Here is a 14,149-nt window from a genome sequence, read left to right on the forward strand (position 1 = left end):
CAGCTTTAAAGATGATATTCCAAAGGGAGTAAGCATTCATTTTGAGTTGACTAGAGCCCATTTGATACTTCTGAAAAATTGTTGATAAAGAATCAAGCATAACCCTACCTTGGTTATAGAGTATCTGTCTCAGGGCAGCCCTCTAGTTTGCAATAGAAAGTTTTATTTGTTTGCTTCTTTTGTTTTTAGGAAGAGAATAACAGTTCAGAAATTTGAGAACAAGATCAAATTAGAAAATCACAACTTTGCAATTCTTGAGGAACTAATACCTCTAAGCAATGATCACCAGTAGCTGGAGAAATTATTCAGTGGAATGTGGATGAAAAATACAATGATTCTATATTCTTTAAGGATTCTATATAACTTACATTTTGCAAATCTTTTATAATTTTATAATGTATGAGTTAGGCTGACAGCACTTTCGTCCCCTAATCAATTAGACATCCAGACATTTTTGTTCCTTTAGCTGGGATTCAGCAGACTAGGCAAATCACTTAAAAATTATTCTTGCAAAAAACAAAAAGAAGAATGTAGTCAAATTCGTAAAAATCACATTAACAGCTAACAGGACACGTTGGATTTCAGTGAATATATTTAAATGATGCCATGAGAATACAATCAACCAAATCCAGAACTGGAAAAATCTTCATGAAAAAATGACATATTGTTTTTAAGAGGTAAATAAACAAACATGAAAAGAGGAAGACACATGCATAGTAATTGTTATAATCAAAAACTTACATAAAATGTAAATAAAGAATAAGGTTTAAATAATGCTAGGGAATTATAAAATCCTTACTAAGCATTGGTGTGTAAGCACAATTATTATATTCTCATTAAAAGCCACATTTGCCATACCTGACTCACGTTGTGTAAGCATTAAAAATGTTGCCGAGACAAATCTAACTCCTGACTTTAAAGATCTTACAATTAGCTCTTGAAAACAGGTTATATAAATGGTGAGGGAAGAGGTCAATGGTCATGGTAAGTATTGTAGACCACAAGCCAACCTTGAGATTATAGCTCTGAGTTTCCTTATCTAGTAAATGACAAGTATCCTTTATTTAACATGGGTAGTTGCAAAGAAGACTGAAAAAGATAATGTATTTCAATCACGTGCAAACATAGTCTCCAAATTTTTAAAAAATGTAGTCATGCAATAGTAACAGAACAATGTAAGAAAGAACAAGTGTCAAGCATTTAGAGGAAGGAATTACACGGAGTTAATAGCAAATGAATGTAAATTTGCCAAGAAGGTGGGAGCTTGAGCCCATTCTGGAATGAGAGCATAAGGGACCTTGCCCTGTTACTGTAATTATTTGCATCAGCATCTGGTACTTTGCATGAGGGGAGAAAAGGAAGGAAGTAAGGAGGAAGGGAAGAAGGATGTAAGGAAGGAGGGGGAAGGAAATGAATAAATGAATAAGAAATAATGTACTATTAAGACAAGTTAGAATTTCCATTGGGTTACAGGGACCCTAGATGGAGACTCTTGCTAAGAGTGAGGCAAAAAATTACCCTTGGCATGATGGTCATTTGTTTGGGCTCAAGGACATGTTATCCAGCTCTTCAAGCTTTTATGCTTTTATATTCACCACCCCCCCCCCCATCAAGTTCAGTTTCCCTACTCTCTCAATCTTACGTTTCAAATTAGGGCTACCACATTTTTAATGAGAACCTGGAAAAATACTTGTTTGCCATAATAAACGGAAATAAGCAGCATTTTTGAACTTTTATTAAATATAAACTTTATAAACTGAGTCACCATTAAAAAAATGTTCAGTTCTTATGCATTTTTCTCAGTTAGAAACATCCTTAGCCACTAGGTACTCAACGGTCTAGCCTACAGTAAAAATCCATATAGTGCCTCCAGCCAAAACGCATTACTCCCTCTTTTCTCCTTGAATCTTATAAAATAATGTATATTTAAATTAAAATGCCTTTTCAATGGGGAAGAACCTTTTTAAAAACCATGTGTTCCCACATTAAGGGGAGAAAGTTCTTCATTCTTTTGTTTTTACAAGTTGAACACGTCAATACATCATTCGCGTCCACTGATAACAGCTATGGTTTCCATTTCCCCCGAGAAGGGCCGGGAGCCACTTTCAAGGCGTGGTTAACCAACAGCCACGCACGAACCAACCGCTCGGGTCCGTGTTCTGGGCTCCTCCGTGGAGGGCGCCGGCGACCCGCGGCCTCGCGCGACTGCCACTCTCTCCAGCAGCGGGAGGATCAGACACATGCGCACCATCGGCCTCTTTGTGTACATCGGGAAGGGGTTGGCGTCGATTTTCAGTTCTAGCCGGGCAAAGACCTGGAAGGTCCGCGTGTGCTCAGGGATAAAAATGCACATTTACCCTGAAATAAACAATTGTGTCTCTCCTGTTCGCCTTCGGCATTGGAAGCCTCCCCACCTCCCCTTCCCCTGTGTCCGGTTTGGAGATTTAGAGCCCCAGAAGGAGGACCGTGTCCTTAGGAATTCCGCACCCGGGGGAGCGCGGCGGGCGCGGGGAGCGGGTGGGGCGCGGCCCGCCCGCCTCGCCGGGGAAGGAGAGCGTCTTGCGAGCATCTTCTAGCCCCGCCGCCCCGCGGGCCGGGGGAGGGAGCGGGGCCGGCGAATCAGCCCGCCCCCCGTCCCGCCCCTCCCCCCGCGCCGGGGAGCCGCGAGGGTGCGCTCGGGCCAGCTGTGCGCCGCGGAGCCAGGCGCCAGCCCGTGGGTGCTGCCGGGGGCGGCGGCGCGGAGGGGCGCCAGCAGCTGGGGCGGCGCGGGCCACGGCGCTCGGCTGGCGGCGGGCGGCGAAGGTGAGGACCGGAACGCGGAGGGCCGGCCCCGTTCCCGGTCCCCGTCCGCGGAGGCCCTGCCTCGGTCCCCGCCGGCAGGAGCCCGGGGAGGACCCGGCGGCGGCGCTGCTGCTGGCGGCGGCTGGATGGATGCGAGACCCGAGCGGACCTAGCGGCGGACGGCGGCTCTGGACTCCGGAAAGCGGATCGCGGAGCGGACGAGACCGGACGCGCTGGCCATGGCCTCCAACTTTAACGACATAGTCAAGCAGGGCTACGTGAAAATCCGCAGCAGAAAGCTGGGGGTGAGTTGCTCCTTCGGCTTTCCCAGTGCCCTGCGCTCGTTTGGCCGGGCTGGCGGCTGGGTTGGGGAGTGTGGGAGATATCAGGGAGAGGTGACCCGCGCAGGGACAGGACGGAGGGGACCCGGTCCTCCTGCCGACAGCCCGCTTGTTGCTCTGCCGGCCTGGGGGCCGCACCTGACTGGGTCTCTGCAGACGGAGCTGGGGGCTGAAGCCTCCGGCAGCGCCACGGTCCCCATCCTCGAGTGTACGGGGCAGGTTTCGATCATACAGAGAAGTCCGGTAGACGAAAGAGATTGTCGGTTCCAAAGAAAATTGTGCCTCAGTGAAGATTTAACGTACGGTGCGATCCACAATGGTCTGATCTCAGAAGTGTGCGCCTTTCGGGTGGACCTGCTCTGTGAGCAGGAGCGTGTGTGTGTGTGTGTGTGTGTGCGCGCGCGCGCGCGCGCGTGTGTGTGTGTGTGTTTTGAATCCCTGGTCCCTGCTTCCCAGGCTTATTTTGAAATTCTTTTTCGGCTCTGCCGGCGCCGCGCGTCCCTGCCGGCTGTAGCAAGCGAGCTCAGCGCACCCTGAGCCGTGGCTCCTGGCTCGCCGCGCGTACCTGCGCCCGGGTGCAGGAGGCAGGTGTGTGCTGGGAGTCCGCGATAGCCAAGTTTATGGAGACCTTTTCCTACTTTCTTTAGAGCGATGCTCTGCCTGACTTGGGAAAGAAACGGTGAAGACCCCGGGGATTCAAAACTTCGCTAGTGAATAGAGGAAGTGGAAAGAGGGTTGCGCGGAGTGGGGGACTCGAGTGTGGACTGGAGGGGGCGGGAGAGGACCGACCCGGGCCTGGGCGGAGAGCTGCTCCCGCGCAGGACGCGAGGGGGCGGACGGGACTGTGGGCAGGAGGTCCCCAAGGAAGGCGCGAAGTAAGGTGACCACAGAGACCCACAGTCCAGAAAAGGGAAGGGAAAGGGGAGAGACAGCCCGTTTTCCGGATTCTCTGGTTGTCTCTCTACCTCACTGTCCTCAAAGTTCCAGTTTTCCCAAGCTCTGGAATCTGGAGTCCTGGGGCAAAGCGGCCTTGAGCTAGAATATTCCCTGTGTTCTTTGCTGAATGGATGAATACTCTTACTTGAGAAGGGAAGAGGAGGGGAGACCTCCTTCGATAATTTTCATGTTAAAAAAAGAAAGAAAGAAAGAAAAACAGAATAACGGAATGTAGCCTTGGACAGTTGAACAAAGGTACAACAGAGTACCGACAAGAGGGAAGGTCACAGGCGCCCAGGAGGCCAGGCAGGTGTTGGGACAGGAGGAAAGGAAAGGCAGACTTGCCTCTTCGCGCTCCTTCTGCTGCTCTTCACATGACAGGTGCAGACGGTCTCCCGAGGACACCGGGGCCCGTCCCAAACTTCAGCAGATCTGCGTGTGCTGGGAGGGAACGTGGAGAGTTGGGTGGCAACAGTGCCCCTCCCCCAGCCTCTGCCACGTGCCGGGCTGGAGCGAGAGAGCAGGCGCTGTCTGGGTTCGGACCCTCAGCCGAGTTTCAAGGGCTTTTCGTGGGGAGAAGAAAGTGCCTCGTTCTTTTCCGGGGAGATCAGGACATAGCCACGGAAAAAGCCGCGGTTGTCCAGGAGGCTGGTTATTTCCAGCAGCCGGGACGCAGTGCTCAAATCTGTCACCTGCACAGCTGTCAGCCGAGAAAGGGGGTGGGAAGCTGGAGCTGGCGGGGAGAGTCATCTTCCTAACTTGACCTGTGAAGCCCTTTGCTCTCACACCAGATGTTTGCTCGTCCTTCTCCCCCTTCTGTTTTTGAACTGGCGATTGTGTCTGACACCTCAGACTGTATAAATTAGTGGATGAATGAAGTCCCAAGGTGAGATGAGTGTCTGCTTTCAGAGTCACCGTGCACGTGAGAATAAGACTGACGGTTCAGCCCTGAGAATCCCCTTCTTGCTCGGCTCGTGCACTGGGCTTGGAATCTATGGGATTCCTTTCCTATCCAAGCTTTCCAGGATTTCATACAATAAAAACCAAATATGTAACCCAGCTCTAAGACAGGATCCAAGGAAAGTTCATCGAGTGCTTCTTGGGCAACTATGCCATCAGCAGCCTTGGCGATGGCATTTTAGAACACCATTTCAGCCTCATGATATGTGCTAATGTTTATTTATACTTCCAAAGCTTCTTTTTCTATACTCACTCTTTAGAACTTTGCTTTTGTAAAGCGCAGCCTTCATAGAAAACAATAAAAGCATGTTCATACGCAGATTACTTTCGTTTTTCACTTCTACCTGAGAAATGACAACTTCATAGTTGATGTTGAAACACTTTTGTTTCATTTTAATATTAAATCAAAATATTAAATTCATCTGGACTATCATGGAAGACACCATTTATTTTTAAAAAGTCAGAGACTTTTATATTGAGAATATTCTGATAGCAGAAGAGTGAATTCAAAGGACAAAACTTCATGCAGATGGTTCTGTAAAGCTCAGTAAGTCAAGTAAGTCCTGTAAAATAGTAATACTAACACGGTGCCTGTGGCTCAAAGGAGTAGGGCACAAGCCCCACATGCTGGAGGTGGTGGGTTCAAACCCAGCGCAGCCAAAAGCTGCAAAAAAAAAAAAAAGTAATACTAAGCAAATACAGTGTGCCTTAAAAAGCCATACTTTTACCATACAAATGGTAAAAGTGGAAATTATCTAACTGTTAATATTTCCTTTGTATGGTTAATAATACATATTCCTAAACTTCGGAACTAAAAATTATGCACTTTTCCAAATATTAAATATATTATTTTTAACTCTATGAACACATGAGGATTCTTGTATGATTTATGTCCAAAACTAAATTTCAAAATATAAATGATTTTTATTGAATATATGTAGATATTTTATTTATTATGGACAGGAATTATGCTTTTAAAGCACAAGTTATGTAATATTCCAAAGGAAAACAATCCTGGGTATGAGACCAATTGCATCAGAGATAATTGATCTGGAACATGGCTTATGATGAAATGTCCATATGTGCCCTTATTCCTCACCCGTTAACTAACGTTTAGTGTAATTCTAAAGAATGGCAGGCGGTGCTTGCCCTCTAGCAGTGGGTGAACCTGTGCAGAAGTGCTTCCAGGTGGAGGTGGAGATCTCTTGCCCTGTGTCTCAAAGAATCTGGACAACCTGTTGCATACAGTCCCTTAGCCCACAATTTGAGCAAAGTAGTAAATGTTAAAGATTTTTTTTTTTTGAGATAATAGTCTCTGTCACCCAGGGTAAAATGTCATGGCATCATAACTCACAACAACCTCAAACTGTTGAGTTCAAGCGATCCTCTTGCCTCTGCCTGCCCAGTAGCTGGGACTATAGGCGCCTGTCACAAGGCCTGGCTAGTAGACACAGGGTCTTACTCTTGCTCAGGCTGGTTTTCAACTCCTGAGCTCAAGCAGTCTACCAGCTTAAGCCTCCCAAAGTGCTAAGATTTCAAGCATGAGCCACCACACTTGGGTGTGTTAAAGAAATTTTGAGTGTCAGCATTAAAATTTGTCTGGACTCATTAATCATCTTTTCCTTTCATTTAGGAAAATAATTTTGAAGAATAAATATAACCATTTTTCTGAATTTCACTAGTGCTTTTAAAAATTTTTATTAAATCATTAGATTTTTTATAGCTATTAAGTTGTTAAAAGTATAATGACTTGACTTAGTCTTTTTAAAAATTCTTTAGATTTTTGTCCTAATATATCAGTTTTATGAATATATTGTTTTCCTTTTGCATACGTATTGTCTACTTTTTCTATTTATTTTATCTGTAGCGTAATTGGTATTAGAATTCACAAGGTACCCTTGGGATCAGTTATTATTTTTTTTTTTTAAGAAAAGGGCGCCTAAAATCACTAATAAAAATAAACCAAAAGCAAGCATATTGGTCAACACTGTTTATCTCTTTGCTTTGGTTATCTATTTTTTTCTGAGCTCTGATTGGTTAAATTTAGTAAGCAAGACATATGTTACAAAATATGCAATCTGTTCTTGCTGTGCACCCAAACCAAGAACTCAGTGACTGAAAGCATTAGTGACCTAGTACTTTGTTTATTGACATTATAAATTTATCAAAAATGAATGCAGCATGATGGCGTGATCTTCTCCTCCTCCCCATCACAATCATGGTCAGCATCATTGTACAAATTCCAGGTTGTTATAATTAAACTGATACTAAAATCAGGCCTCACATCATTGTTATCAGGAATTCCATTCAAATGCATCAATGTGAATATTCACAGACACATTATGCCCAGAAAAACCAGAATCTTTTTTTGAGAGGTTGGTATATAGTATGCCAAAGAAGTGTCCCAGGATAAGGCGGTTGTGTGTGTGTGTGTGTGTGTATTCATTTACATATCCAACAGATGATTGGATTATCTTGAGGTGTCTACTGTTTACAGGTGGTGTACACTGATGTGTGAGTGTGTGTATGTGTGTGTCTACAGACACATATGTGTACTAAAGAGCATGAATTAAGTCGGGGTTATTTACAATAAATAACTTATCATTGCTACTTTTAGTACATTGGGCCAGTGGTAGTCATTTTGTTCCATCTTGATTGTAGGGTGAAGAAGGGAGATGCGGAAGAACACACTTGGAGTTGGAGTTTCAGATGAGCACGAATTTTATGAGCTTAACATTATATATGTTTTGCATATTTTCCTTATCTCTTAACAATTTAATACGAATTCACCTACCTCTTGCCCTTTCTTCCTCCTTGATTAAAGCCTCGAACCACCTTCATTCCGTACTTAATGATTATTGATCTCATTTCTGTAAACAATTTGAGTTTTCCTTTCCTTTTCTATTATAAACAGCTTTCCTCTGATTGCAAATAGATGGGAGAGAATAGTTGGTCATGAGAGATGCTTGTGAAAATTTACCTCTTATAGAAGTTCACTTATTAAAATAAGTAGACATTTGCACATGTGCATTTGTATAGTTCTTTTGTCCATTAGAGCATTTTAAAATATCTTTGTTTTCCAAAATCTCTGACATCTATTTTATATATTACCAATTAGTCAATAATTACATGCAATAAATATATTTAAAACACAATGTGTATTACAAAATATAGTAGAACCAGAGGCTGACCATTCTTCTAAGTGAAGTATTGCTGGAATGGGAAAAGCGATCACCATAGTAAATACTAAAATGGAACTACTCGATCAACACTTATATTCATATATGGAAATAAAACTCAGTGCAAATCAAGTATGTGGCAGGGGAGGGGGTGCTGGGTAAATTCACACCTAACAAGTACAATGCACATTATCTGGGTGAAAGGCACACTTACAACTTTGACTCAAAATGTGCAAAAGCAGAATAGGCAACCAAAATGTGTGTACCCCCATAATATTCTGAAATGTAATAAAATATAGAATGGATAAATAACTTAATCATCCTGCCCATTCAAAAGTTCAAAAGAACTTTCAAGATCATTACTTCAGATGTGAATTCCCTATCCATGGATTTAAGATACGGAAGTTTTAATGAGTATGTGTTAATTTTTACCTATTCTAGAATATTGTGTAACCTGGGCACTACTTTTAGTAGAATTCTAGAATAGTTAAAAAAATACCCTGTAATTGTGCTATCCATTTCTATTTATCATTTGTCTTTTACTCATTAACTATGGATTTAGAATGTAGGAAAATTTCAATTATTAGAGCTCTTTATTTTATTGTAGACTTATATTCATGGTAACTTTTATATTCTTAACACTATGGACATTTGCCACTTATTTCTGTATCTCTGTATATGCCCACAAATATTACTGGTTCTTCAAATTTTATACTAGGAAAAAGTCTAATCTATCTGGATTGTGACTTAATCCAATAAGATTATATAAATAATGTACATGACATTATTTACAGCTGCATGTTTTTGTGTACGACATTTCAGGTATGCTTAGAAACTCCACTGTCTGCATGGGTGATTTTTTTTTAAATTCCTCTTCATATAAATCCTGAGGTTCATTGCATTTTAAAAGTTAGAGACAAAAAACAACAAAATATAAGTAATTCTAATGGTAAATTAGAATGAAACCCAGGCATTTGGCTGGGTTTTCATTTTAAGTAATTTTGCCTCTGTAATACCTGGGAGAATGGTAAGTCAGGAGCAAGATACAAAGATTGGCATCCCAGTTTTTATATTGATAGAATTACAGATGACTGCTGGCAAGGTGAACTTTAAAGATGGCATTCTTTTTCTCAAATAAAAAAGATCATATTCAACACTTAGAGAAACTTTTCAAATGACTGAATTAATAAATTGTGAGCAGGGTAATTATACAGTGATCACAAATCATTCAAAACTCAACATTCTCAATTTCCTTAAATCAGTGATTCTCAACCTGTGGGTCGCAACCCCTTTGTAACATGAAAATACATCATGGCATTAGGAAGGTTGAGAACCACTGCCTTAAATATTTTTCAGAAGTGCACAATCATAGCTAATATTTTGATTAGTATAAAATAGCATGAGGGAATCAATTTAACCTGAAGTGTATGTATTTGCCCTAAGCATCATCTTTTTAAAGTTTTCTTTTTTTTTAATTAATTAATTTATTTTTTTATTGTTGGGGATTCATTGAGGGTGCAATAAGCCAGGTTACATTGATTGCAATTGTTAGGCAAAGTCCCTCTTGCAATCATGTCTTGCCCCCACAAAGTGTGACACACACCAAGGCCCCACCCCCCTCCCTTCATCCGTCTTTCTGCTTTTCCTCCCCCCCCCCGCATAAACTTAATTGTCATGAATTGTCCTCATATAAAAATTGAGTACATAGGATTCATGCTTCTCCATTCTTATGATGCTTGACTAAGAATAATGTCTTCCACTTCCATCCAGGTTAGTATGAAGGATGTAAAGTCTCCATTTTTTTAATGGCTGAATAGTATTCCATGGTATACATATACCACAGCTTGTTAATCCATTCCTGGGTTGGTGGGCATTTAGGCTGTTTCCACATTTTGGCGATTGTAAATTGAGCTGCAATAAACAGTCTAGTACAAGTGTCCTTATGATAAAAGGATTTTTTTCCTTCTGGGTAGATGCCCAGTAATGGGATTGCAGGATCAAATGGGAGGTCTAGCTTGAGTGCTTTGAGGTTTCTCCATACTTCCTTCCAGAAAGGTTGTACTAGTTTGCAGTCCCACCAGCAGTGTAAAAGTGTTCCCTTCTCTCCACATCCACACCAGCATCTGCAGTTTTGAGATTTTGTGACGTGGGCCATTCTCACTGGGGTTAGATGATATCTCAGGGTTGTTTTGATTTGCATTTCTATAATATGTAGAGATGATGAACATTTTTTCATGTGTTTGTTAGCCATTCATCTGTCATCTTTGGAGAAGGTTCTATTCATGTCTCATGACCATTGATATATGGGATTGTTGGCTTTTTTCATGTGGATTAATTTGAGTTCTCTATAGATCCTAGTTATCAAGCTTTTGTCTGATTGAAAATATGCAAATATCCTTTCCCATTGTGTAGGTTGTCTCTTTGCTTTGGTTATTGTCTCCTTAGTTGTACAGAAGCTTTTCAGTTTAATGAAGTCCCATTTGTTTATTTTTGTTGTTATTGCTATTGCCATGGCAGTCTTCATGAATTCTTTCCCCAGGCCAATATCTTCCAGTATTTTTCCTATGCTTTCTTTGAGGATTTTTATTGTTTCATGCCTTAAATTTAAGTCCTTTATCCATCTTGAATCAATTTTTGTGAGTGGGGAAAGGTATGGGTCCAGTTTCAGTCTTTTACATGTAGACATCCAGTTCTCCCAACACCATTTATTGAATAGGGAGTCTTTCCCTCAAGGTATGTTCTTGTTTGGTTTATCGAAGATTAGGTGGTTGTAAGATGTTAGTTTCATTTCTTGGTTTTCAATTTGATTCCAAGTGTCTATGTCTCTGTTTTTGTGCCAGTACCATGCTGTCTTGATCACTATGCTTTGTAGTACAGACTAAAATCTGGTATGCTGATGCCCCCAGCTTTATTTTTATTACTAAGAACTGCCTTAGATATACAGGGTTTTTTCCGGTTCCATACAAAATGCAGAATCATTTTCTCCAAATCTTGAAAGTATGATGTTGGTATTTTGATAGGAATGGCATTGAATAGGTAGATTGCTTTGGGAAGTATAGACATTTTAACAATGTTTATTCTTCCCATCCGTGAGCATGGTATGTTCTTCCATTTGTTAATATCCTCTGCTATTTCCTTTCTGAGGATTTCATAATTTTCTTTATAGAGTTCCTTCACCTCCTTCGTTAGGTATATTCCTAGGTATTTCATTTTCTTTTGACTATGGTGAAGGGAGTTGTGTCCTTAATTAGCTTCTCATCTTGACTGTTATTGGTGTATACAAAGGCTACTGACTTGTGGACATTGATTTTATATCCTGAAACATTACTGTATTTTTGATGACTTCTAGGAGTCTTGTGGTTGAGTCTTTGGGGTTCTCTAAGTATAAGATCATGTCGTCAGCAAAGAGGGAGAGTTTGACCTCCTCTGCTCCCATTTGGATTCCCTTTATTTCCTTGTCTTGCCTAATTGTATTGGCTAGAACTTCCAGCACTATGTTGAATAGTAAAGGTGACAGAGGACAACCTTGTCTGTTTCCAGTTCTAAGAGGAAAAGCTTTGAGTTTTATTCCATTCAGTAAAATATTGGCTGTGGGTTTGTCATAGATAGCTTCAATCAGTTTTAGAAATGTGCCACCTATGCCTATACTCTTCAGTGTTCTAATTAGAAAAGGCTGCTGGATTTTATCAAATGCTTTTTCTGCATCTATTGAGAGGATCATGTGATCTTTATTTTTGCCTCTGTTAATATGGTGGATAACATTTATGGACTTGCGTATGTTAAACCAGCCTTGCATCCTTGGGATGAAGCCTACTTGATCATGATGAATGACTTTTTTGATGATAAGCTATAATCTATTGGCTAGGATTTTGTTGAGAATTTTTGCATCTATGTTCATGAGTGAAATTGGTCTGAAATTCTCCTTTTTGTTTGGGTCTTTTCCTGGTTTTGGTATCAGGGTGATGTTTGCTTCATAGAATGTGTTGGAGAGGATTCCTTCTTCCTCAATTTTTGGAATAATTTCTGCAGTACAGGAATAAGCTCTTCCTTGAAGGTTTGCTAGAATTCTGGAGTGAAGCCATCTGAACCAGGGCATTTTTTGGTTGGAAGATTTTTTATTGTTTCTTTGATCTCAGTGCTTGAAATTGGTCTGTTCAGGAGCTCTATTTCTTCCTGGCTGAGTCTAGGGAGAGGGTGTGATTCCAAATATTGATCCATTTCTTTCACATTGTCAAATTTCTGGGCATAGAGTTTCTGGTAGTATTCAGAGATGATCTCTTGTATCTCTGTGGGATCAGTTATTTCCCCTTTATCATTTCTGATTGAGGTTATAAGAGATTTTACTTTTCTACTTCTTGTTAGTCTGGCCAATGGTTATCTATTTTATTTATTTTTTCAAAAAACCAACTCCTTGTTTCATTAATTTTCTGAATGATTCTTTTGTTTTCAATTTCATTGATCTCTGATTTGATTTTGGAGATTTCTTTTCTTCTACTGAGTTTAGTCTTAGATTGTTCTTATTTTTCCAATTCCGTAAGATGGCTTGGGAGATTGTTGATGTGCTCTCTTTCTGTTTTTTGAATGTAGGCATCTAAAGCGATGAATTTTCCTCTCAAAACTGCTTTTGCAGTATCCCACAGGTTTTGGTAGCTTGTGTCTTCATTGTTGTTATGCTCAAGGAAGTTAATGATTTCCTGTTTTATTTCTTCCTGCACCCATCTGTTATTCAACAGAAGATTGTTTAATTTCCATGCCTTTGTGTGGGGTTGAGCATTTTTGTTAGAGTTGAGTTCCACCTTTAGTGCCTTATGGTCTGAGAAGATACAAGGTAAAATTTCAATTCTTTTTATTCTGTTGATATTTGTTTTGTGTCCCAGGATATGATCAATTTTGGAGAATGTTCCATGGGGTGATGAGAAGAATGTATATTCTTTATCTTTGGGATGGAGTGTTCTATATGCGTCTATCAAGCACAGTAGTTCTAGGGTCTCATTTAAATCTCTTATAGCTTTGTTTAATTTCTGTTTAGAGGTTCTGTCCAGCTCTGTAAGAGGAGTGTTAAAGTCCCCCGTTATTATGGTATTATCAGATATCATATTGCTCAGACTGAGTAAGGTCTGTTTCAAGAATCTGGGAGCTTTTAAATTGGGTGCATAAATATTTAGAATTGAAATGTCTTCTTGTTGTATTTTTCCCTTGATCAATATAAAGTGACCATCTTTGTCTTTTTTGACTTTAGTTGCTTTAAATCCACATGAATCTGAAAATAGGATTGCAACTCCTCTTTTCTTCTGAATGCCATTTGCCTGAAAAATTGTCTTCCAACCCTTGACTCGGAGCTTTAATTTGTCTTTTGAAGCCAGGTGTGTTTCTTGCAGACAGCAAATGGATGGCTTGTGTTTTTTAATCCAGTCAGCCAATCTATGTCTCTTCAGTGGGGAATTTAAGCCGTTAACATTTATTGAGATAATTGATACATGTGGTAGTATTCTATTCCTCTTATTTTGTGACAGTCCATTGCTTAGTTTTATCTTTTGCATCAGTGTGGAGGTTAGGTTCTGTCCTTTAATTTCTGGTTCTTACTTTGCTGTTGATCCATTGTGATGGTCAGTGTGCAGAACAGGTTGAAGTATTTCCTGTAGAGCTAGTCTTGTTGTGGCGAATTTCCTCAATGTTTGTATATCCATAAATGATTTAATTTCTCCGTCAATTTTGAAGCTTAGCTTAGCAGGGTACAGAATTCTGGGCTGGAAATTGTTCTGTTTAAGTAGATTAAAGGTAGATGACCATTGTCTTCTTGCTTGGAAAGTTTCATTAGAGAAGTCTGCGGTCACTCTGATGGATTTGCCCATGTAGGTCAACTGGCACTTACTCCTGGCAGCTTGCAGAATCTTTTCTTTTGTCTTGACTTTGGACAGGTTCATCACAATGTGTCTTGGAGAAGCTTGGTTA

At 40.9% G+C, this 14,149-nt stretch overlaps 1 protein-coding gene across 1 annotated transcript in view; it reads left to right on the forward strand.

The window, feature by feature from the left end:
- Positions 1 to 2,826: 2,826 nt before the first annotated feature.
- DOK6 (docking protein 6) overlaps positions 2,827 to 14,149 on the forward strand; it is a 395,919-nt gene continuing 384,596 nt past the window's right edge. The window contains exon 1 of the mRNA XM_053571931.1: positions 2,827 to 3,086. Coding sequence (XP_053427906.1) covers positions 3,021 to 3,086 — 66 coding nt within the window. The 5' untranslated portion in view covers positions 2,827 to 3,020. The remainder of the gene's footprint in view (positions 3,087 to 14,149) is intronic.

This window comes from Nycticebus coucang, chromosome 19 (assembly GCF_027406575.1).
Source record: "Nycticebus coucang isolate mNycCou1 chromosome 19, mNycCou1.pri, whole genome shotgun sequence".
Lineage (NCBI taxonomy): Eukaryota > Metazoa > Chordata > Mammalia > Primates > Lorisidae > Nycticebus > Nycticebus coucang.